Source organism: Monodelphis domestica, chromosome 3 (genome assembly GCF_027887165.1).
Source record: "Monodelphis domestica isolate mMonDom1 chromosome 3, mMonDom1.pri, whole genome shotgun sequence".
Taxonomy (NCBI): Eukaryota; Metazoa; Chordata; class Mammalia; order Didelphimorphia; family Didelphidae; genus Monodelphis; species Monodelphis domestica.
Genome location: NC_077229.1, coordinates 267,081,822 through 267,107,717, shown reverse-complemented (window position 1 = coordinate 267,107,717; position 25,896 = coordinate 267,081,822). Strand labels below are relative to the sequence as shown.

The 25,896-nt window shown below is 40.8% G+C and overlaps 1 protein-coding gene across 9 annotated transcripts in view; it reads right to left on the bottom strand.

Moving 5' to 3' along the window:
• Window positions 1-843: 843 nt before the first annotated feature.
• The window catches only part of DLGAP1 (DLG associated protein 1), a 1,166,486-nt gene continuing 1,141,433 nt past the window's right edge, over window positions 844-25,896 (bottom strand). For all 9 annotated transcript variants that reach the window (XM_001364232.4, XM_007487658.3, XM_056820788.1 and 6 more), the window contains 3 exons: window positions 18,187-18,278; window positions 7,758-7,910; window positions 844-4,609 (listed from right to left, as the gene is read on the bottom strand). In XM_001364232.4, the coding sequence (XP_001364269.1) occupies window positions 4,400-4,609; window positions 7,758-7,910; window positions 18,187-18,278 (455 nt within the window). In that variant the 3' untranslated portion in view covers window positions 844-4,399. The remainder of the gene's footprint in view (window positions 4,610-7,757; window positions 7,911-18,186; window positions 18,279-25,896) is intronic.

Sequence of the window (25,896 nt, the reverse complement as noted above, 5' to 3'; positions counted from 1 at the left end):
CATTTTATAGATGAGAAAAAGCAAATCCAGTAGAGGTCAGGGGACATGACTAAGATCACTGTTGCTCAGTCATGTCTGACTTTTTGTCACCCTGTGGACCATAGCACATCCATACTGTTTCTGAGGTTTTCTTGGCAAAGATACTGGAGTGATTTGCCATTTCCTTCTCTAGTAAGTTAAGGCAAACAAAAGTCAAATGACTTGCCCAGGATCACACAGCTAGAAAGTGGTGGAGGCTGAAATTGAACTCAGGTCTTCCTGACTCCAAGTCTAGCACTCTATCCACTAAGCAACCTTGCTATCCCTTTGACCAAGATCATATAGGTAGCAAAAAATAGAACTTGGGATTCAAACTTGGGTCTTCCAACTCCGAATCCAGCCACAGTACAATTCTCTTTATTTAATGTCTTTTATGCAGTCTTATTTTTTTTTTGCCTATTATTCAACAAACATCTATCTTTAATGATGTACAGAAACAAAGGTAGACAAAATATTGGCATATGGCTATCTAAAGCTACTGAAGAGGAAAAAACTTTTATGAAGTATATCTGAACTTTACAGTAGTACTCATCCTTGGGTTCCACGGCAAGGAACGCCTCATGGACGCCCTTAGCGAAAGGTGTTTAGGCAATATTTTTGTACTAATCTTCCTAGGTGAAATCCAAGTCAGACCTGCCTCATATTCAGTTCTGCACAACAACAAGTAGTTATGGCAAGACTACAATGCGAACTAGAATAGTATATTAGCTGGTTTCTTAATTACTCCCTAGTTTTCCCAAAAGGTACGAGAATGTCAGTTATGGGTGGATTGTCAATATTAAATGAAAACCCACAGACCTTACAAGCAGTGCATTAATTATTTTATTAATTTGCTCTTTTTTACATTATGGGAAACATTCATCTATTTACAATTGTTTTCTGTCTACACACAAACTAGGTAAATAATCCTATGAAAATCCAAGTCATAAAGCCATAAAAATGCTCCCCACCCCTCCATCTAAAGGCTTTCAAATTTTAATTTTTTTCAAACCAAAATAATTTTTAAAATCACATTTGGGAATTCAGGTATGCCAGTGATTTACATTCCAGTTATTTAAAATATGCATCTAGACATGTTTTAAAAAAGAAATGGTAAATTCACAAGGATAAGATTTAAATTAAATTGATAATGCACAGCAAAACATTAAGGGAACATCTATAAATAATGGAAATATATTACAAATAAATTAGTTCTATTTTCCTCTTCAAATATTAAAAATCTGTAATCCGTTTCATCAGCTTTCTTTACAAAAAGATTGTGTGAATTTATGGAAACATCCGCAAAAATATAATAAATACTTAATTTATTTAAATAACTTTTGATGTAGGAGACAAAAACTTTCTTTTAAATCCCCCCCATCCCCAGAAAATGCAAACAACTTTTGTACCAAAGTTAAACAAAATAAGTAATTTTTCTGGGTATACATATTGGCCAGGATGAACTGAAAAATACCATTACGTTACTACAAATTACATCAAAATGAACAATGGAACGTATATCCTATGCTTATGGTAGTCACCTGAAGGTGTCAAGTGGTTAACAAGCAACATTCTGAGGGGCCGTAGTTGTCCTTCTATATTTCTTTTCCTAAATTGTTTATACTGTTCGAAACATGTTAATCAATGAGATAAAGATCATAATGCCCTGTCCACATGGGAACAAAGAGGCATTCAGCTAAAAGATTTAAAATACATACCAAAAATATCCTATGAATATACAAATACCATGTTTCATTATAGACAAGATTAATCAGCTTTCCCACTTCTCAATATCCTGGACTGTCAGTGTCTGAAGAAAAGACGGGAGACCAGTCTTGAACCAGTTTCTCAATCTACTCCTCTTAGTCCGAAATTTTAAGACTACCTTAGATCCACTTAACATTGGCTATGAGTATGGAACTTGGAGAAGCTCCATCCATCTTGGCACAGATGAGTTCCAAAGAACTTCCAATTGGAATGTGACCAAAAATGACCAGAGGTGGCAGTTGGCACTCTTAAGATGCAAACTTTGCATGAGCTTTCATTGCTGCCAAATGTTAAATAAAAAGTGTGTTCTCTTTAAAAATGAGCAAATCCAGTGCTGTATTCGAATGTCTAAAACACCGACCCTATGGATGCTCTCATTGCACGAAGCTCTCTAGGGGTCGAATTGGATTTCTGCTCACTCTATTTAAAAGTTTTGTTTTGTTTTTAATAAGTTAATAGCCCTTATCTTGTAAACCACAGCAGTAAACATTTGTGCCCTGTTTGTTTTTTTCCAAAATAAACATAGTTCAGATATCAATGGCTCTGAGAGGTAGCAAATTCTCTAGTGGTTTGAGAACGAGTCAATGAAAATATTTGTTGCCAAAATTCTTTCTCTCTCCTAATTTCACAAATAAAATAAAATTAGCACCTGGCTACAGTAGGCTATCATAGAGACTTAAAAGAAAAAAACCTGCTTCTCTGATGTCGAATATCTTAATAGATGCTTTAGAGTGACTTTTGTTTTGCAATGGTAATTACAAATGCTTGAGCCTGTGACTTGATAGAAAATGCCAAGGATCCATTAGGGTTGCCATAATCTGAATGTTTAGACTGCTAAAAGAATAAGGGCATTTCGAGCCAAGTCCAGCCAGATGCAAAGTGCCTGCTGTCCATCATGCCAGCAGATGGGAATCAGTGTTCTATGTCAACAGACTGTATTTCTTTTCAACATTGAAGAATCACAACTTTTTGTTCCCCCTCCTTTTGGATTCTAAACCCTGTGGGTCATATTTCCCACCTCACCACCTGGAAACATGTCTGTTCATGACTTCAAACGAACAGTGAAACAACTATTTGTAATGATGCAGCCTTGTCTGTCTTGGAGTGGAAACAGTATTTTAACAGTGTACAACCGCTAGGTCAAAATCCTGATGTTTGAAATCCTGGGAGAGACTGTCTTTACTAGGAAGAGACTCAAAGAGAGAAAGACATTTGAAATGTGAACTACTGGGGGCAAAGCAGTCTGAACTGTAGCATACCACCAGCTGATGGCATAATCAAGAACTCTGCTTTGAAAACTGCTATGGTCTCCATTTGAACATCTCACAAACAGGTGTGTGTGAGTGAGTGAGAGAGAGAGAGAGGAGAGAGAGAGAGAGAGAGAGAGAGAGAGAGAGAGAGAGAGAGAGAGAGAGAGAGAGAGGGAGAGAGAGAGAAAGAGGGGGGAAGAGGAAGAGAGAGGGAGAGAAAGAATGAGAGTGAGAAAGAGGGAGAGAAAGAGAGAGAGAAAGAGTGAGGGGAAAAGAGAGGGATATCTAATAGTCCCACCAGGATTAAGACATTAACAAATGAAGAGAACCAAACTTTTTCTCTCTTTTTTAAAAAACCAATAAACAATACAACAGGAATCATCACTACATTACGAGTCTAAAAGGTCTTAACACTTGGAAAAAGGAAAATCTCATATATATCTTGGACGGTTCATGCTTTTTTTTTCTCCTCTCCTTTCCTTTCTCCATTTATTCATTTATTACCTTCCAGAATAGGTTCCCCCCCCCCCCCCAGGGAAGTTTGAAATGACAATCTTCTGCTGACTGAAACTTTTGAACTAGTGATTGATGAAATTAAAACGAGGCAGTTTATGCAGCTGTGAGTGGTGCAGGTCTCTCTCTCTCAGCAGGATGTGTTCTAGCCTTGGCATCACTTAGAGAGTTGTTTTTCTCCCTTTCTCCATCACTGAGCTATGTCTGACCCCATCCTCCATCCCAGTCCATTCCACCCTTTTCTTTGTGGCATTGTTTCTGGTGAGAAGGTGTGATTCTGAAGTCCTGAATAAAGTGCTCCATCTGCTTTAAAAAATAATAGCCATTTTTCAAGAAAAAGGGAATCTGAGCCCTCGTTTCTTTCATCTTTAATGAGGAAGACTGTAGAGTCCCAAGGGATCACCCTACGATACTAGATTTTCAAAATACCCTATGGTTTAATATTGCTGTACTCTAGGTAACAGACTAGCTGTAGAGAACTGAGGATCGTGAATGACTTCAATGGTGTGTTGCTATACAGGTGTGTTTTGTTTCCTGTCAAGAAAATAAAGGGTTGTATACTGCTTCGGGAGGCATGTTGACAGCATCAGTACATGAGTTAAAAAGGAGGAGGAATTATGGGCAAATGTGTCAGAAAAGCAAGGGGCCGAGGGGCATTCTAGGATGTCTCTTGGAAGAGTGACAACTACAGCACTAGTGGAAGTCATGGGATCCTTAACAGACAATGAGAGAGAGAGAGAGAGAGAGAGAGAGAGAGAGAGAGAGAGAAGGGAAATGGGGATGGGTTACAAATACTGCATGGTGACTGAACAAGGATGTGGAGTGGGGATTAGACAAGAGGCCTGGTGCCTTCATAGCCGGGTCTGGGCCTCAGGGATGTAGATCTCGATGCTCTCGGCGCTCTCCGTGGCCGAGTTCTGGCGGACGGAAGCAGCCCGCTTGGCGGCCATCAGGCGTTTGCGGGCCTCTTGGCGTTGCGAGCTTTCCAGGGAGCGCTCCCGGATCAGCGGCACGTGGCCTTTCGCCGGCTTCTTTGGCACTGGAGGAGGGACCCTTCTCTCCTGATCAAAGCAGAAGGTTCATGACATTACACAGCTTCTCAGAGCAAGCTTGGGAAAAACTGGGATAGGTCAGTAGTTAGAACACATATTTTTTACCTACGGGTTGTTAGTTCTTAAATCTGCATACTGTATTTTTTTTCTTCATTGGACTGGCTTTGGTATTCAAAAGGTGCATAAAAAAGGACACTTTCAAGCTTAAGGTAAAGAATAAAGCTGGAATAGCAGAGCTAGTTTTCTCCAACGTAACGGTGTGGATATTAAAAACACCCTCATGCTGAGAAGGCTGAAGCTCCCAGCACATCTAACCGTTTAGTGTGGTTGGCTCTGGGGAATCCAGACTCTTCCTGGTGCCAGACATGGGAAAAGGAAGCAGCAGCGGCTTACGACTCTGCATCAGTTACTAAAGGCGAGCTCATTTGTGCAAGTTGGCTCAGTGTTCAAAACTAAAGGAAACACCACCACCACCATGACCGCCACCCCCAACACCTCTGCACCCCCCTCCCCAAACAAACAGACAAAAAAAACCAACCTTCCAATAACTCAAAACCAAAAACACCCAAACAAACAAGTAAGCAGTTAGTAAACCCTCTTGGGAAGAGATTATCAAAGTAAACATCTGTTGCGGTGAATTGTGTTCTCTACATGTAAAGAATGCCACAGAGACTTGTAGCTCTTTTGCACAACACACAGAGACAATACACCATGCAGGATCACCAAAGAGGGAGGGAGGACACTGGAATTTCCGGGACATATTTCATACTGTAGGTGGAAACTAGCACACTAAGGAACCAAGCCAGCTCCGGTTGGCTGCTGGGTAGCCCAAAGACGGAAATCAAAGGGACCTGGAGATGACTAGTGGTCAGAGAGGCATATCCACACACAGGGAAACTTGTGAAAATTGAGCACAGTACTGAATGAGAATGAGTCACACTGTTATTATCAGCAACACACTGTAAAACTGCTAGAGATTTCCAAAGCTGCTGAGAAAACATACACTATCATTTTGGCAGGAAAAAGGCAGTGGCCAATAAGGAAATATAGACACAGAAACCGAGATAAATTTTTATAAAAAGGGTGTCTAACCTTTGGGATTTAAACTGGCCCAATTCCATTGGTTGGGTGGTTTTGTGTGTGCCTGCATTTAAAGTAAAATGCATCCATCCTTTCTTGCCCCCTGGCTTCCCACATCCCCCCACTGCATGAAAATGGGTTCTGAGAATAGAAATTACATTATTCTTCATGGTACACACTCTATCTAGGACCCTCAGTCTAGAGCTGGAAGGGACTTTAGAGATCACCTAGTCCAATCCTCTCATGTTACAAATGAGGAAAGTGAGGTCTAGAAAACTTAAGTGGCTTGCCCAAGGTAAAGCTAGGATGATTAAATATTTTTTTCATATTTACAATGGTGGTTTTCTTCACCTGATAGGATAGAATGACAAGTTAAACTCATTGACCTTGGGTATCTCCTCTCCCTTTAGGCTCAAAGAGGAACGATTGAGAAAAAAGTGGGTACTATTCCACACCATTGATTTGTGTGTTGTATTGTTGTTTAAAAAGTGGACAGGGAACAGAAAAGCTAAGATCGGATTTAGAGACAGGCTGTTTAATCAATCAGGAATCAAGTCAAATAATTCCCTATGGTACAAATCTCAATAGGTAGTAGAATAATATATCAGTTCTTCAAAATGTAACTTCTTTTGGAAATGTAAATTCCTAGTCCTAGAGTTGACCTTCTTATAAAATAAATAAATGAGTGGAAAGATTAGCATAAAAACAGACACAGGAGTCATCACTTATGTGGTTGTAGGAATATGAACGGTTAAATGTATTCACACACATTTGTCATTTGGGGAGTGTCTCTCCTTGAAAAGAGATTAACTTTATGAAACATTGACCTGTATCTCTCAGCCTTAAAAAATAAATGAAATAAAATTAAGATTCAGGACAAACAGTCTTCCCTCTGCTTTCCAGGGAAACCTTGACACATGCATCTGTGGCATTTCCATGTTTCCCTTTCCAAGCCAAGTGTCCTGGGGGTGATGGTACTGGTGAAAGGTGAGGATGGGATGGGAGAAGGAGGGCAGAGTTATACTAGCACGGTCCTTCTGTTCTCTTAGTGACTACACACATGGGATGCGTGTTCTTAGGGATCACCCATTAATCCCAAGGGCACTGCTCTTATGCTTGGAAGCAGCAAATTGATCTGAGTTGCTGTTAACAATGGAGTGCCCAGAGGAGATGCCAGGATCGGGGGTGAGAACATGTGAAAAACAGCAGGGTTATTAGTGTTACAAAAACATATTCATCCCTACAGATTTATATGGTGAATTGTCAAGGGGGCTGTTTGACCACTGGGCCAGTCCTCGACAAAGGATTAAAAATAAAATTGAGACGTACTAGTCTAAGAAGATAGATTTTGTTCACGTGTGGGAGTCTGATGGGCCCATCACAGTCAGGGCTGAAGATTAAGGTTCAGCAATTAAAATGAAATAATGTGAACCTTTATTTCTCTATGACTGCGTGTGGGAACCCAGTGAACAATACCTCCCCCAAGACAAAACGAAAAGCTTTTGAAAATTCAACGCTTGAAATATGAAAATGGGAAATTGTTCATGGCATATGTTCTTAGACTTGAACAACAGTGATTTCTTTATTACTGCATTTACGAAATGATTACCAAAGTCAGTGATGTTTTTCAGTGTTTCCTATTTTTCTCAGTAACACATTTTAGTGTGCGAGGAAGTTAAACTTGTTTTTTGTAACCATGCACTGTTGAGAGATGTAATTTATTTTACTTTAAAAATCAATATGGAAGGCAGTTCCTTTTAATGACTGATTTTCTATTATGATTTAGCTTAAAGTTTAATTAACCAAAAAAAAAAGCAAAAACTAAAACTAAAAAAAAAACCACATACCCATTTTCTGATTCACAAAGACAGGTTTTCTTTAAAAATATGCCTGAAACATGTTACAGATAATATCCCAGATGATTACTATGTAAACATTGTTGTTACAATGAAATTAATCTGATATAAGCTTCATTTCACATTTTAAACGGCAGGACTGTATGCAGAGAGGCCTATTTAGTCTGTCCAGTGTTTGTGCAGGTTTTTAAATGAACCATACAAAATCTACATTGTTCTACCTTCTTGTCAAGAGGATCCATCTGTTTCCAATTATTGGCCTTTAACTGATGAAGTTCATCAAATTTCATACTAATATTTTCTATGGACAACTGCAGCATATCCCAAAACCCTGCTAAGTCCTGGGAGGTTGGCCTCGGATGAGCATTGGGATTCTGTATAAGAGAAAGAAAAAAATATTCAAACTCCAGTGGCTGTTAGCACGGTGAAATTATGAAACTTTTTTTAAATCACAGTATTAAATTAGTACTTTCAAAATGTCCTTTTTAAAAAGTCTAAAATAAGGTACAAATGGCTTTTGGAATTTTCTCTTGCACATTGGAAGTCTCCTAGACGTAGGACTCTTCCTTTCTGGCTTTCTGGGGGATAGACTTGAACTCAGGTCCTCCTCATTTCAGATCTAGCTGTCTTATCTACTGAGTCACCCCTACAGATTGGAGGAGTCCCGCATATTTCAAGTCCCAGAGTGGGCAGGAATAAGATGAGTGTAATTCAATTTTTAAAGAACATATATATCTAAATGAAAGCATTTAACAATAACAAACCAAACCCTCCCCTCTCTTCTGGAAATGACAGGATTATACAAATGCAAGTCTCATATAGTGATGCTAAGCAATTTGGCTTTACTATTCATTGCAAAGTTTAGAAATGTCACTAACAAAGTCCTTCAGAGTACCTGTATTTTGTATTAGTGATTAAGCGGTTTTTATTACTTAAGAACAGAGTTCTAGAGTTGTTTTGACTATATTCTTTGAAGATTGATTGGCTTAAAATTGTGATTCTTAATCTCATTCATGTTATGGAATCTATAGGCAGTCTGATGAAGCCTATAGAGACATTTTTTAAAAGTATAAAACAAAATTCATAAGATTACAAAGGAATACAACTATATTGAAGTAAAATTATAAAAATATTTTTTAAATCATATGCATGGATCTCAGGTTAAGAACTAAAATAATCCTTATTAGCTAATATGGTGAATAAAAAAATGTGTCTATACACCCAGACAATATATGACATAACTGACATGTAGCCATGCTTTATCTCCACAATGTTAAGAAATTTAGAGAAAATTCTCCAAGTAATTCCCTATAATGATGAACATAGATAAAAGCTGAGTGTGATAGAGGGATGCATGGATAAATTGTGATCAGCACTGTTGGAGAATGCAACTTATATGCTATAACAGAATATGAACAGATATAGAATTAGATAACCAGACATTAGTTGGTGAGCATGTCAGGAAAGTGGTCTAAGGTTTTGTGAAAATCAAAATGACTGTTTAAAAGATGGGTTTACTATATATCAAGTCAATCAAAGGTAAGATATGCTGAAAAACTTGATGATGCCATAGTTTGTTGTAAACTGCTGCCTGTGATACAGGCAGGTTATGTTAGACATGGAGGACTGGGACGGAACGCAGGAAGCCACGTTAGGTGCTCTACCTAGGATCAGCTCCTGGATATAAAGCAAAACCCCAAATCCTGTAGCACCCTGATAGACAGGAGTGATCTCGTATTTTTCAAACTAAACCCCAGTGTTCAGTGACCTCCAGAGTTCATTCTAGAAGTGCTAAGTAGCTGAATTTTATCCCTTCCCTCCATCACTAACAAAGCATTAGCTTTGAAAGCATATAAAAATATATATGTATGTATGTATGTATATCTATCATCTATATACATATATATGTACAACTTTTAAAAATCACATGTGTATTTGTGTGTGTGTGTGTGATATGATACGTCTCTAGCAATATGTCCACTCACTGGATAAGAAGCTCACATTTAGAGTACCAAGAATAAAATTAAAGTTCACTGACAGTTTAAAAATTGGGTGATTCTTATTATATTCTACCCTTTTCCCACCACTTTGCTATCAACTACTAAAGCAGAAGGGGGCTGTAGAGGATGAAAGTTCTCTAAAAAAATTTTTTCCCTCACTGGTCATGACCCCAGAAAAGTAGCCAACCAATTGGTGATGTGCTTCTAGGTTATCTAGGTTGGGCCATGGAAAATAAATTCAGTCTGTTACAAGGACCATACTTAAATTATTTTCCTCACAGTATAACCAGATAGAACTTACATTTTATAAGTATAGACTTTAAGAATCAAGGAGTCTTCTAAGCCCTTTTAAGGCATTGAAGGAAGCCCCACGTAGAACTTTTCGGGAGGAAATGGTGGAAAGGCACACTGGATGGGCCAGCATGGATGCATGGTAATCTGCATCATTGGGCTGACATTTTCCACATCATGGAGTTAACTGAAGATATATTCTAAACACTGCAAATATATTCTAAAATCTGTGAATGCTCAACATGATAAAAATCCTATCTAACTACACTAGCGTTTAGGTAGTGAAAGTTCTTCACTGTATACTGAGTTAAAGAACTAAGACTTTAAAAAAGCATTTGCCAAGTTTGGTTCATGACTTTTAAGCAGATATTTCTATCACTTCCCATTGATGGGTCATACCCTCCTGAGGAAAAAACTCCCGTTTTAGAGATCAGTAAAATCTTCTAGGCAGGGACCTCAAACCTTGGTTACTAAGTTTACATTCTCCCCCTAGTATCGTATACAGCCCTTTGTTCCTCTGTTCAGACTCCTAGGACAGTCGAGTCTTGGGGAAGACAAATAAGGATTGAGATGGTGGCAATATAATAATGATTTTAAAGAAGGTTCCAACTGCATGGGTAGAAGAGATTCCTCACTTCATTTCAGAAAAGGAACTGTCTAAACCAATGAAGTCAGAGATCTGGAAAAAATAAATGTAAAAACAAAAACAACAGTGTGGATGAGTGTGGATATTATAAACATATCCAGTTGAGACTATTGTTCTAGACGAAGTGTTAGCAACTATAGCCTAGGCCATACCTGGTCTGCCACCTATTTTTTGGCCAATAAATGAAGAATGTTTTAAATAAATAAATATATATATATACATATGCATATATATACATACATATATATTGAAATATAATGAAATGTGATTTTAAAATAGAAAATATTCATATATTTATTATATATTATATATTGTTTCATATATAGAAATATATATTTATTCCATATATGTATATATGAAAATATAAAATAAACATCTAAAAATCAGGCATCTAAGAGCATAGTGGATTAAGAGCCAGGCCTGAAGTCAGTAGAACCTGGGTTCAAATCTAACCTCAGACACTTTCTAACTGTGTGATGCTGGGCAAGTCACTTAACCCTTGTTTGCCTAGCTCTTGCCCTTCTGTCTTAGAGTTGTTACTAAGTCAGAAAATAGGGTTTGTTTATATAGATATATATTTATATAAAAATAAAAATTGTTAGCTCACATTGCAGTTTGCTGACTCCTATCTAGACCACTAACAACAACACCATTTGTTCTTTCACTTGCTTCAGTGGCTCTCAAAAGCAACATGAAGAAATGATCCCCCACTCTCTGAAAGGGTTCAATATATATCTTATTTCTATCTCCCTACCCGCAAATATCTTATAAAGCACCTGGGAGGAAGCTTTCATAGATGAGAAAACTGATAAAAAAAAAAGTATGTAGGCAACTTGTCTATATTGAGTTAAAATTACCTGGTAACCAATAAAATAAAATCATTTAATTCAACTAATATTTGGAAACTGAAGGGAAGAGAGGGGAAGGAGAAATCGATTTGTATAGGGAAAATGAATTTTTATAGGCAATTCTCCATTCTTCAAGATTGAATCATTTAGTCCATATTTTTAGAGATATAAAATTATTCTTCTTCTCCTCAGGATAAGAGCACAGATTGGGCTAAAAGATTTTCTCTTTCCTGGATCCAATATCTGACTCACTTTATAATCAACAAACTATGTGCAAGGCAGCATACATATTACTATGTACATGGCAGTGTAGAAGGAAAGGAGAGTCTCTATCCTCAAGGAATGTGCAGTTAACTTCAGAAAGAGGAAACGTAGACACATAAAGGGGGGGGGGGCAAAGGAAAGATACAGAAAATCACTCTGAAAGTTTGAGAACAGAGAGAATACCTACAAGAAGAAAGACTAGGGAAGGCTGCATGAAAGAATTTCACACTTGTGCTACAAGAAGAGCCATAGCTCCCAGAAATCAGGGGGTGAGTGTTCCTCTGCGCTCTGTCTTTTCGGATCCTCCTCTGGAGCACTGTTCAGTTCTGGAAACCACAGGTTAAGGACATTGATGAACTCAAGAATACCCAAAGGAGGGCAACCCTGACGGCAAAACAACTTTAATCCATTCCATATGAAGTTTGGCTGAAGGAACTGAAGGTGTGTAGCCTGCAGAAGAGAAGACTAAGGTACCAAAATGTTTATAGCAGCTCTTTTTGTGGAGGCACGAATTGGAAACTGAGAAGATACTCATCAATGGCCAATGGCTAAAAGAGTTGTGGTATATGATTGTGATGGAATACCAATGCCTCATAAGAAATGATAAGCAGGAGGATCTCAGAAAAATCTGGAAAGACCTACGATGAAGTGGATTCTAGAAGATGGAGATGAAGAAGGGCTGCCTTGAGACAGTTAGGCAAAGTGAGCAGAACCAGGAGAACATTAAATACAGTGAGAACAAATGTATAATGAACAACTGTGAGTGACTTAGCTATTCTCAGCAGTACAATGATCCAAGACAATCCCAAAAGATTTTCTTTCTTTTAAACCCTTACCTTCCAACTTAGAATCAAAACTGTGTATAAGTGGTAAGGGTTAGGCAATGAGGATTAAGTGACTTGCCCAGGGTCACACAGCTTGGAAATGTTTGAGGTCAGATTTAAACCCAGGACCTCTTGTCCCCAAGCCTGCTTCTCAATCCACTGCACCACCCAGCCATCCCCTTAGTTAGCTTCTCTTGCTGGATATCTTTAAATGGAGGCTTGGATGACTACCTGTCAGGTATCTTATAAGTGGCTATTCATTTTCTGGCAGGGGGTTGACCTAGATGACCACTCAGGTCTCTTCTAATTTCAAAATTCTGTGGGTTTTTTTTTTTCTGAAATAAGAGTTTTCTGTGTTATTGTCAAGTGTTGATTTAATCGTGGTCATTCTTTGTCAAACTCTTCAAAATTTATCAAATTGTATATTTAAAGCTGAAGGAGACCTTACAGTAAAGTCTAGCTCAAATTCTTCATTTTTGCTAATGAGGCTCAGAGACATTAAATGAAGTCATGCAAATGGAGCTGGGAATCAATTTCTCTTTTGCTGTTTTGGGGGTAGCTAGGTGGTAAAATGGATCAAGTGTTGGGCCTAGAGTCAGAAAGACCTGAATTCAAATTCAATCTTAGATACTTTTACTAACTTTGTGACTCTGGGCAAGTCACTTAGCCTCTATTTGCCTCCATTTCCTCATTCAAAAAATGGGAATAATCATAGCACCTGCCTCTCAGGACTGCTATAAGGATTAAATGAAGTAATATCTGTAAAGCTCTTAGCACAGAGCTTGGCAAAAAGCAGCTGCTATAGAAATGCTGGCTTTTATTATTATTTATTACTTGAGTGGCACTTGAATTCATCCCTGAAGGAAGAAAGATTCAGGAAGATGGAGATTAAGAAGGGCTGCCTTGGGCCAGTTGTGTGACTCAGTGGATCAGATTTGGAGATGAGAAGTCCTGATTTCAAATGTGGCCTCAGACATTTTCTAGCTGTGTGACCCTGGGCAAATCACTTAATGCCTTGGAACCAATACTGAGAATTAATTCAAAGGCAGAAGGTAGGGGTTAAAAAAATAAAAAAGACTGCTTCCAGGCACAGGAGAACCTTCTGGACAAATTCATAGACAGTAGGAAGAGGCAGGCCAAGTTTAGGAAGAGCCAATAGCTCAGCTTGACAGAAATGCTGTACTCTGCCCTGGCCAGACCTTGGATGGAGGATAGTGTTCAGTACTGCTCGCTTTGGGGAAGCATAATCTGAGGAGTATCCAGAGAAGGGCAAACAGAACTGTTAAGGAACTGGAGACTGTGACATCCAAGGCAGTGAAGGAAGTGACCATGGTTAGCTGGAAGAAGAGAAGAGTTGGAGGGCTTGAGTAGCAATCCTTGGGTGAATGCTGAGGGGCTTAAAGCAGAATTAGGTATTCTGGTTGGACCTAAGAAGCAGAAGTAGGAGAAAGTGTTGAAACTGAAAAGTGAAAAATTTAGGCTGCATGTTGAGAAAAACATTCCCTAACTATTGTCGCTCATCCATCATGGTTTTTTTTATTTTTATGTTATTTTTTATTTTTAATTAAAAATTTTTTAACCCTAAACTTCTTAGAATCAATAATAAGTGTAGGTTCTAAGGCAGAAAAGTGCTAGGCAATGGAGGTTAAGTGACTTGCCCATGTCACATAGATAGGAAGTATCCAAGGCCAGATTTGAACCCAGGGTCTCCCATCTTCAGTTCTGGCTCTCAATCCACTGAGACTCCTACTGTCCCTCGTCCTTCATTTTTCAAAGAGGACCAATGACATCACAGGGTGATGTCTTGAGTTGTATATTAACTGGATTTAAGTGAGGCAGAGTTGGTCAAAGTTGCCAGACTCTTCCAGAGTCATGGAAAACCAGTAGCAAAACAAAAGTCAAGTTGACTGGTGATGGCTATGGATGACCTTGGTTTTTTCCATGTCTAACCAAGATCTAAGCTTTCCACAGACCCTTCACTTTAATAAGTAAAAGCTTTTTAAAAATTAGAATAGACTGGTTGGTTTTCGAGCAAAGGCTAGATGAGTGAGCATCAATTAGATGAGATGACCTCTGAGAGAATCTTTTCAATTCTGAGATTTTGCATAAGGAGGGAAAATGTTGAATAAGGCTGGTAGGATATAGAGGATTCTGATTCAAGACCTCTAGGAGGGGGGGTGAGGTGTAATGAACTTTATACCATCTATAACAGTGAGCCACTGAAAGTTTTTTAGGAGAGGAGTGGCAGAGTCAAATCTGTGCCTTAAGGAAGAATTTTTTGCTAACTACATAACTGATGAGGAGCAAAGATGGAGGCAGGGAAAATTTAGAACATTACTACAATAGTCTAGGCTCAAGGGGTTGGGGTGCTGAGCTATGATGGTAGCAGCCTGCGTGGGAAGATGCCAAATGTGCAAGACATTATAGAGGTAGAATCAATAGGGTTTTGCAACTGATTAGCTATGGTGGCGAAGGGGAGAGAGCAAAGATGGAGTTTTGAGCCTGGTTATAGCTGGGAGTCATCCAAAGAGGTAAGGAAGCTAGGAGGAGGCAGGTTAGTGAACCGAGGCTCAGTTTCATCAATTCTGAGTTTAATGTACTAGTAGGAACCTGGAAATGTTCCACAGGGTATTGGACATTTAACCCTGGAGTACAGAGGAAAGATTAGAGTTGAATTCGCAGAAAGAGATCATGTATCCTTTCTAAATAATACAAAAATCTAAAGACCATATAAAGGTCATGACATGAGGGGCCCAGGCAAGCTAACTGAGCAGCCCCCTTCTTGGTTTTTTTGCTTTGTTTTGCTTTTTTAGTTCCTCCTTATCTCCCTCTTGATGCCTCTCTTGGACAGGTCAATGATGCTTCCAGTTCCCACGGAAATGGATGTAGGAAAGGAAAAAGAGTTGAAACTCAGTCTCTCACCTGGCATGAATATCACCAAAGACTCTCCCACCAGCTTTCAAATATTTTTCCTACTAGCTCATGTCCAGGCACCTGAAAGTCCCAGCATTAGCAGCCTTACTTAAGAGATTATTTAGAAATTCTAACTCAGCGGGGTTATATATTAACTAACTCCCTTACTAGCAGAGACTTGATTAAACTCATTATTCCCTTTTATGGAAAAGCTCAAAAGAGGATTCTTCCTTCCTCTCCCCACCAAGGAACAAGGGGCAGAAAAGTTTGACCTGGGGCCTTGGGGAGGAAAGGTGAACTTGTCCCTTCAGAAGTGAGGGGCAATGCCAAATTGAGGCAGGGACGCAGAAGGAAAGGATAGGGGCATCAAATAGAAATTTCCCCTTATTTACAGTGTTGCCCAGATAGAAACCAATATGTTTCCTCTATGGTTGGCAGCTTTTGTGAAAGTTTGGTATGGGAGGGTGAAACGCTGCTAAAATAGGCTTTTTCTGTCACTGGGCAGAATTCAGTAATCCAGACCATAGTGTTGGTTGTGTATTATTCACTTTCTTCTTTTCTATACATAATTTTTTTTAAAACTCTTCCCTTCCGTCTTAGTATAAATTTGAAGACAGAAAAATGGTAAGGGCTCGGCAGTTGGGGTTAAGTGCCCATGATCGCACAGCTTGGAAGTGTCTGAAGCTAGATTTGAACTCATGACCTTCCAAATCCAGGCCTGGTGCAACATATTGTCTTTCTATATAGCTTGTCCAGCTTTTCAGAACTGTCCAAATAAATCTGGGGGAGTTATTCTTGTATGAATTTATTTGAGGAAAAATTGTTTAAAATGATAGCTTGCATTATCTGCCACTTTCCTCACAATATTCCCAGAGGAAGATTGTATAAGTATTATTATCCTTACTGTTAAGGAGGCAACATAACATGGTAGATAGAGGAATGTACTTAGAATCAAGAAGATCTGAATTCAAGCCCTGCCTCTAATATATACCAACTAGCATTCTATGATTATGACCCTAAGCAGGTCACTTAACATCTCGGATACCCAGGCAACTCTCTATAGTATAAGTGGAAGAAGCTTCCTCATTCTTATGCTCTTCTCTGATGAAATCATAGGTCTAAGTCTACCCTTCTCAGCTTTGTTTCACAAATGGGGAAACTGAGGCACTATATTTACATGACTCACTTTTGATCACAGCTAATAAGGCCAGAGACAGGATGCAAAACAAAGGTCTCTAACCCTAAATTGAGAGCTTTCTTCATTACACTATCTCCTTAAGGGTAGCACTTTACAATCCTTTTCTGGCCAAAACTTTGGGTGAGCCATTCAAGTGGTTCAAGGGAATATTTGTATTGTTTAACTATTTTCTATCCTCTGAAACACACCAAATAGTGCATGGATGTTGGATGAGCCCCAATGACTTTAAAGGAGTCTTCACTGTTTTAAATATCCTTGTCAAACTCTCACAAGAACAATGAACAAGGGGAGGGAGGAATGTTGGCAGGGATGTAGAAAAATGGGGACACTAATACGCTGTTGGTGGAGCTGTGAAATGATCCCAACTATTTCTTACTTTCTTTTTTTTTTAACCCTTACCTTTTGTCTTGGAATCAAAATAATGTGTTGGTTCCAAGACAGAAGAGCTTGGTAAGGGCTAGGCACTGGGGGTTCGGTGACTTGCCCAGGGTCACACAGCTAGGAAATGTCTGAGGCCAGATTTGATCCAACTATTTTGGAGAGCAATTTGGAATTATGCCCAGAGAGTTACAAAACTGTGTATACCCTTAGACCCAGAAATACCCTTGAATATAATGCTAGGAAACACTGAACAGCCTAATTACAAAAACAAAAAAAACTAAATGAACATCCTAGTGCAAACAACAACACGGAAATGGGTTCTGATCAAGGACACAAGTAATACCTAATGAAATTGTGCGTCGGCTGCGGGAAGGGTGGGTGGAGGGGAGGAAGGGAAATAAAGTGATTATTGTAACAAAAAAATGAAATTAAATTAATAAAATAAAATAAAAAACAAACATAAAAAAACTTATTCAGTGAACTCGTGCAAATATCAATAGAGAAATAGGTCTTGAGCAATGACACATGTAAAAACCAGTGGAGTTGCCCATTGGGTTTGGGAGGAGGGAAGGGAAAGATCATGAATCATGTAACCATGGAAAATTTTTCTTTATCAATAAAATAAAATTTAAAAAATAATAAATTTTTAAAAAATTAAAAACAAAAACAAAAAAAAAACAACTTGAAAAGAACTACACTGGATAATGAACCATGAAAACATCATACACAGCTACAGAATTGATACCGGAAGAATAAATTGTGAATGTTACCTCCAGAGAGTGAACTGAAAGGGGAAAACATACATAATTTGTATGAACATGTCTGTGTCCCAGATGCTGCCTTTTGTGATACAGGGAGGGTGGGGAAGGGCTGGGACACGAGTAGATAAATTCTATTAAAACAAAAACAAAAACCAAGCATAAGGGGAGGAAGAGAGTGGATTTGTTTGAACTAGGCAAAACTGAATGAGTTGTGTCTCCATCACTCCTTTCTAGGCTTCCCTGCCTCGTCTGGAATCACCGATCACCTCCCAAGGGACCGGTCCACTTTCTGGGGTACTTGAAATACTCCGTCAACAGAGAATCAGAGCAGTTGGATGGAAGCTGGAGCAATGGAGCATCTTTAGCAATGAAAGGCAAGAAGGAAGGATCAACATAAAATTCTTTACTCCCAGCAGGAGACTTCAGAGAGGACTTTCGATTTCATCCAAAGCCAGATGGATCTGGATTCCTCCCTGAATGTCTCCCCAGCAGGATAAAAACAGCGACGAGGGAGTATTACATACCAGGTTTTCTTCACACAGTTCTCTGAACTGGTAGAATTTCTGGGCCATGAGAAGTTGGGCACTGCCTACTGCGGTCCGGATTTTCCCTAGAACTGAAAAAAGAGTAAACACACAACGGTCATTAAGGCAGAGACTTAGTCTGGTGAACCAGAGAGGAAGCGATGCTGTGATCAATAGAAAGAAAATACAATTTACATCGAGACTCTCTTGCATACACACATTCTCGTGCTCCCATCCCCACGCTAGGAGCCCAGGACGGCCGGATGGTTTCAATTAGAGAGACTTCTGGGTTTGATGTCAAAGAAAACATGGGAAACACAAGTCCCTATCATGCCTGTCTGTTTCCCGAGGGAAGGGAGAGTTTCCATCCTTGAGGTCAGTGAAAAATGGAGCCAAGAGCTTTTTTTTTTTTAAACCCTTACATTCTCTCTTAGAATCAATACTGTGGATTGGCTTCAAGGCAGAAGAGAGGTAAGGGCTAGGCGATGAGAATTAAGTGACTTGCCCAGGGTCACACAGCTAGGAAGTGTCTGAGGCCAGATTGGAACCTAGTCTCTAGGCTTAGCTCTCAAACCACTGAGCCACCCTAGCTACCCCCAACATGACATTAAAAAAAAAAATCCTTCCTTTCTGTTTTACTAGAAACTCTAAAACAGAAGGGTAAGGGCTGGGCAATGGGGGTTAAGTGACTTGTCCAAGGACACACAGGTAGAGGCCAGATTTGAACCCAGGACCTCCCATCTCCAGGTCTCTCTAGTCACTGAACCACCCAGCTGCCTCCAGAGCCAATAGCTATTGGACTATGGGACTAAATCTAAAGGTTTTTATTCCTAGATCTAACCATATTTGCTGGAACAACAAACATCTCCCTGGCTGGGAGAAATTGCCTTTTAGCACTCACCAAATCCCTTCTATGTCCTTTGGACTATTTCTGAGCTCAGACAGCAGGACCGTCAAGAGAGGGTATGTGGGAAGGCTCCCTGCATCCCCCCCTCCCCCAAGTTGTGGATGTGAGCTGTTGGCTTCCCCCTGCACTGAGTGCAAAGGAGTTCCTCTCAGTAGTCGGTCAGTCGGTCAACAAGCCTTTCTTCAGTGCTTTGTTTTTAAACTTTTTCCAGCTCAGCAGCAACATTGTGCATTGGTTCTAAGGTGGACAAACAGTAAAGGCTGGCCAATGAGGGGAAATGACCTGTCCAGGCTCCCACGGCTAGGAAGCATCTGAGGACCTCCTGTGTCCAGCCTCGGTTCTCCCTCAGCCCCATGGCTGCCCCCTATTTATTACGTCCAGGCTTGAGTGGTGCTCAGGCCTTGGGAAGTGCTGGGCCCAGTCTCCCAGTGCGGTTCATATTGTTTCCGAGGCTCTGACCACCACCAGTATACACGGTGGAACAGCTGCCTCTGCTGGAGTCCAGCCACCGGGCCATTCAGAACATGTCCCAACCGCCAGGAAGGAAGGGGGAAAGCCACAGCACTTCCCCCTCCCAGCCCAAGCCGAAAACTTTAGAAAGGAAGAAATAAATTAAAAAGCGGGGATAAAAAGAACATGCCAGAACATTTTGAGAAATGCCTTCTTTTTCTCCTTTTTTTTTTAAACCCTTACCTTCCATCTTGGAATCCATACTGTGTACTGGTTCCAAGGAGGAATAAGGGCTAGACAATGGGGGTTAAGTGACGTGTCCAGGGTCGCCCAGCTGGGAAGTGTCTGAGGCCACTTGGGAACCCAGGACTCCCGTCTCCAGGCCTGGCTCTCTATCCACTGAGCTATCCGGCTACCCCTGAGCCGTGTGCTCTTAATTCAAAGGGTCTTTATTCTCGGATTTAAGATACCTTTTATGAATTTATAGAGGGGGGAGTCAGGGTGAGGGGACACCTTTCTCTCTCTCATGCTCCATAGGACAGGACTATCGCTGTCCCCTCCTAAGGGGTCCCGTACGGATTCCTCCTTCCACAGCTCTCATGACTCACAAACTCTGAAGGCCTCCCCCTTACCTACTGAATAAATGATCAACGTTCAATGACACAAGTAAAACCCAGTGGAATTGTGCATCAGCCTCGGCAGAAGAAAGGAGGGAAGGAAGAACATGAATCATGGAATCATGGAAAAATATTCTAAATGAATTAATTAAATAAAAAATTTCGATTTACAAAATAAAAAGCATTGAACCAACCAAAATAAATAAACAAATAAATAAGTAAACAAACAAAAGCAAATAATGAATGAATGAATGAATGAATGAATGCTTGTTTTTGTCCTGGCTTTGGAGGCCCTCCATCATTTAGTCCCAGCTTACTGCTTTCTCCTTATCACCTTCTATTCCTTTCCACATACTGTCTGTTGCTCTCCAACAATTCCATCCTTCTCCAGCCTTCCCAGGCCCTTCTCTGATGTCTTGAGATAGCTCGGTAGGCAGGCTCCAGCTGGGCCTGGAGACAGGAAGGCTTGGATCTAAACTGGGCCAGGTGACCCTGGGCCAGTCGCTTCACCTCTGTTTGCCTCAATTTCTTCATCAGTAAAATGGGGATAACTACCGTTATCTCTCAGGGTTCTGTGAAGATCCATGGAGGTGCACACTTGTTCCCTTCAGTGGCTTCCTAGTCCCCAGCTTCCTGCAGGGTCCAGAAAACTTCCCTTGTTCCCTCCCCCTCTCCCAACTTCTGTCTGGACCTCTCCTTTGTACTCCGGCACATTTCCCCTCGTTATTTGTGTACGTGCCTTTTCTCCCTGGGAGATGATAAACTTCTCGAGAACACGGTCTGTCTCATATCTATCTTTATGTTCCTGGGGCCTAGCACACAGAAAACACTTTAATGTTTTTAAAATAGAATTGAATGTGAGAGGATGATAAACTCCCTCATCCAGGATCTGAGGTGACGTCTAGACTCCGTGCTTTTTTCTTTTTCTTGTTCTGAGCCAGTAGAGAGGCCAGACACCTGAGAGTGGTCTTGGGTCCCCAAGGAATACCCAAGTGATGGCAGCCGGTTTCTGCCTGCCTCAGTCCAAGGGATGGACCCCAAGTCCCTGATTCTGAATGCCCGGACCCTGGAGAGGGACTTGTGCCAAAGCTTTTTTCCTTACTCATTTCTTTCCCCTTCCTTTCTACACTACATTTGGTACAGGCACCACAACCTCCAGGGAGAGGGGAACCACCTGGCCCAAGTGGCGGGACACGAGGGAGGGATTCTTCATTCCAGCTTTCTAGAGAACTCTTTTTTTAAAAAACCCTTACCTTCTGTCTTAAAATCAATACTGTGTATTGGTTCCAAAGCAGAAGAGCGCTAAGGGCTAGACAATGGGGGTCACACAGATAAAAAGTATCTGAGGCCAGACTTGAATCTGAGACCTCTCAGCTGCCCCCTCTAGAGAACTCTTGAGAATTCTTGAATCCAGAATACTTCCTGAATACTTTTTAAAAAATCCTTACTTTCTGCATTAGTAAAAACTCTAAGACAGAAGGGCCAGGGCTAGGCAAACAGAATTAAGTACCATGCCCAGGGTCACCCTGCTACGAAGTGTCTGAAGTCACATTTGACCCCAGGACCTCCCGTCTCCAGGCTTGATGCTCCATGCTGTATAATTGAAAATCTGTTACCCTAAAAAAAGAATTACATTTCCCAGGAGCCCACTGACTTCCTATCCTTATGTACTTCCTGTAGACAGGGGATATTAGGCACAGACATGAAGGGTCCCACCTCTTTACTTCCTGTCCTGAGCTTGGTGGTGGTAAGTTGAGCATTTGAACTTATTGATCAGCCATGGGCACATGTATCTTCTTTATTCCTTGATTTCTAATGATCATTAATAAATCTCTTATTAGAAATTAGGTAACAGATTTTCAATTATACATTGCACTGTGCCACTTTGCTACTCCCAACTTCCTGAATATTTGAAGAGGTGAGGATCCTGGACAGTGTGACCCCTCTAAAACCAGTCTTCTAGCAAACACTGAGCAACTTTGGACTTGACTCAGTCACAATGTCATGTTGGAGAGTCCTGGGACCCAATCTCACAGAGAGAGGAGTCCTGGGGCAGCGTCCATCTCTTTGAAAGAGAACTCATGGTACGTGCCTCCACCAAAGCCCAAGGATCCACAGGAGAGGATAAGCCATGATACAGGAGAACAAAAAACTTGACCATCTCCCTCAGTTAATTAGCATGAGTTATTGGGACAGGCTGGGTCGGACCATAAAGAAGCTTGCCTCTAGCGATCCATTCTGAACAAGTCCACATGCCCGCAAGCTGGCACTATAAGGCTGGAAGTCTGAACAGGGCTGGGAGGAAGAAATAGGATTCACCACAACAACTTTCTAGAATAATCAGGTGGATTCCCCTCCCTGGAGAGGTCTAAGTCCTCAAGCTGGTACCATAAGATGAGATGTCAGTCTGAGTTCTAGGATGGAAACTGGCTAGATGGATTATCACTGGGGGTGCTTGGCTAATAACCCCCAGTTATTTCCCTGCCAAAGGGAACCTCTATTGAGGTAGAATTATACTGATAGTTTATGGTCCTGGGAGTTCTTTATGTGTTTTCTACATTTCCATGGGAGTGGAATAAAGGCCATCAGGGCATGTTCACAAGATAGGTTCTTTGAAAGTTTTGTATGGGTGCTGTGGACCCTTTGATGGCAACATCTGAGAGAACCCATTCATAAGCCACATTCAAGTGACATTCTGAGATTCCTCAGAGGCAAACTTGAAGGATGGAGGGACTGGGGTGGGACGATTATTTGTAGGGCTGCTCCCATGATCCAACTCTGGTCTGTCCAAGCGATGGCTTGGGAATCTAAGTCATGAGTTACAAGTAAAATGGAGATAATCATTTTTCTATTACCTATATCACAGGATTATTGTGAACATAGTGCTTTGTAAACTACTGAGCGCAAGCTGTGGCATCAGAAATCCCTGGGTTCAAATCCCATCTCACACACTTATTGACCATAAGACTCTGGGCAACTCCTTTGAGTTTTTCAACCTAAATTTTCTCATTTGTAAAATAAAGGGCAGCTAGGTGGTACAATGGATGAAACGCTAGGCCTAGAGTCAGGAAGACTGCAATTTGGCCTCAGACACTGTCTGTGTCACCTTGGGCAAGTCACTTAATCTTGTTTGCCTCAGTTTCTTCATCTGTAAAATAAGATGGATAAGGAAAAGGCAAACCACTCAAATCACGCCAGTATCTTTGTCAAGAAAACCCCAAATGGGATCAAAATGAGTCAAACACAACAACAAAATTGGGGAGTTAGACTCAATGACTTCTCAGACTCCTAGTTCCAAATTTATAATCCCTCTACTGCATTAGTAATGAGAAATTAAAAGAATGTCCTCTGAAGGTTGTCTCTTCCACCACTCCAGACCAATTCTGAATTGTTGCTCCATCTGCTTTTGGCCTGTTTGTCTTCTCTTCTGACTGGCATACAGAAGTCGGAACCTCTGCAGGTCAGCTCACTTCTGTATTCACTGAGGCCTCTCTGTCTCCCCTTTCCTGCAGCCTCGCAGCAACAGAAACGTTATCTAGGACAGTCAAACCACTCGGTCACCCGGGTGTGCCTGCCCGGAGAGCCAGACCTGACTCTGGCCAGAAGAGAAAAAGAAGGAAACAAAGCCTGGATGACTTAAAGTAAGGTGAGCAGCCGCCCTCGATGGCCTGAGACGGTCAGCTCCTCATGACCCGTGTGAACATCTGGGAAAGTGGCCCAGGCAGGCTCTACTCCAGCCAGTTGAGCTGTAGACAAACTGTCAGCTCTTTCGCCTTCTTTGATGAATTACCATCATGAAACTGAAGCTGGCTACAACCTCGGTTCCAAAATAATTCACAGGCTTTTAAGAGTCCCGGGACAGCTCTGAGTAGGGAAACCGGGGAGCTCTCCAGCCTGCTGATCTCCCAGGCGATTCCCAGCTGGAGTGGCCTAGGCTAAGGGGACTCCCTGGCCAGGGCTCCCATCCACCCCTTCCTGCTATGACTGACTGGGGCTCCTAGGGTGATAGATAGCCTCTCATTTTTCTTCCTGTTTTCTCCTCTTCATTTTAATTTCAAATACAGATTGTGGCAACTAGGCATGTCAAAGATATGCCCGGGGTAACTTAAGCATGTGGTACTTCTCTCTAGTAGCTCACATGTATATCTGATAACTATCTCACGACAACCCAGTGGAGTAGGGAGTACGTAGGCTTAGTATGCCCATTTTATAGATAAGGAGATTGAGGTTCAGAATGACTTGTTCATAGTCAGAAAGCTGACAAGAGGATCAGATCTGGGATTTGGACACAAGTGCTCTTTCCTCTAAATCACAGACCACAATTAAATACCTAAAAATTTATTTATTTATTTAAATCCCTTACCCAATGGCCAGCCAGGTGGTTCAGTGGACAGAGGGCCAGTCCTAGAGATGGGAGATACTGGGTTCAAATTTGATCTTAGACCCTTCCGAGCTGTTTGACTCTGGGCAAGCCACTTAACCCCTATTGCCTAGCCCTTACCACTCTTCTGTCTTAGAACCAATACATAGTATTGATTCCAAGACAGAGATTGTGAATTTTAAAACTATTCCACCCTAATCAGACCATTCTTTAGAAGATCTGATTTAGCTATTTCCTGATCAGTAACAATGGAGATACTTGGAATAACAGAATCAGGTCTTGGAAACTCTACATTTCTCCTTCCTTCTTAGTTTAACAAGATTTGGAAGGTCTGCATCAAACTCAAGATTTAATTATCTGAGGAAATGGCCTTCAACAGACATGTGCAGAAAAAAGGACAGACCTCTGGGCTGTCCTAAGTCAAGCTAAGTCATCATTGGTACAGATGAGATGCAGGAAAGTGATGTAAAACTGTCTATGTAAGGCACGTCACTTCCTCTCTCTTCCTCTTTCCCTGAATAGGAGACTCTGGCTGAGAGTGTGCTAGGTGTTTTGACATCTTAGAGTGTTGGGTGGTGAGTTTTACCCTTGAGCTGATTCAGGTTCAGGCATCTTAGCTGAGCCTCGTTGGAGGTCAGGCTGATTCTTCCCTCCTTCACACTCAAAACCTTACTTTCTAGATCTCCTAATCTTCCCGCCCACTAGCTCCTTCCTTCTTCTTCTTCTTAATCTCCTCCACTATATCAATTAAATCAACATAAAATTTCCAGCTGAGTTTGGGTGTTTCATTAGGATTTTATAAATAAAATCCTTGGCCACCAAATATAATTATTACATTCAGTCTCAACCATAATTTTAACCCTTACAAGATAAGGGTTTTTTTTTTTAAATCCCTTACCTTCTGCCTTAGTATCCATTTTAAAAATGTTTTATCTTTATTTTATTTTTTTTTAAACCCTTACCTTCTGACTTGGAGTCAATATCATGTATTGGCTCCAAGGCAAAAGAGTGGTAAGGGCTAGGCAATGGGGGTTAAGTGACTTGCCCAGGGTCACACAGCTGGTAAATATCTGAAGCCAGATTTGAACCTAGAACCTCCCATCTCTAGGCCTGGCTCTCAATGTACTGAACTACTGAGCTGTCCCTCTTTATTTTTTATTTTAATAATAAATTTCCATAAAAGTTTTTTTAGTAAAAATTTTAAGACAGAAGAGAGGCAAGGGCTTTGCCTCTCTTGGTGAACCTATGGCACACATGCCAGAGGAGGCTGCTTTCCACTGCACCCAAAGACATTCCTCTCATCCCCCGCCCCTCTGTCAGCAGCCTAATGGGAGTGCTTCCTCCCCCCACCCTGA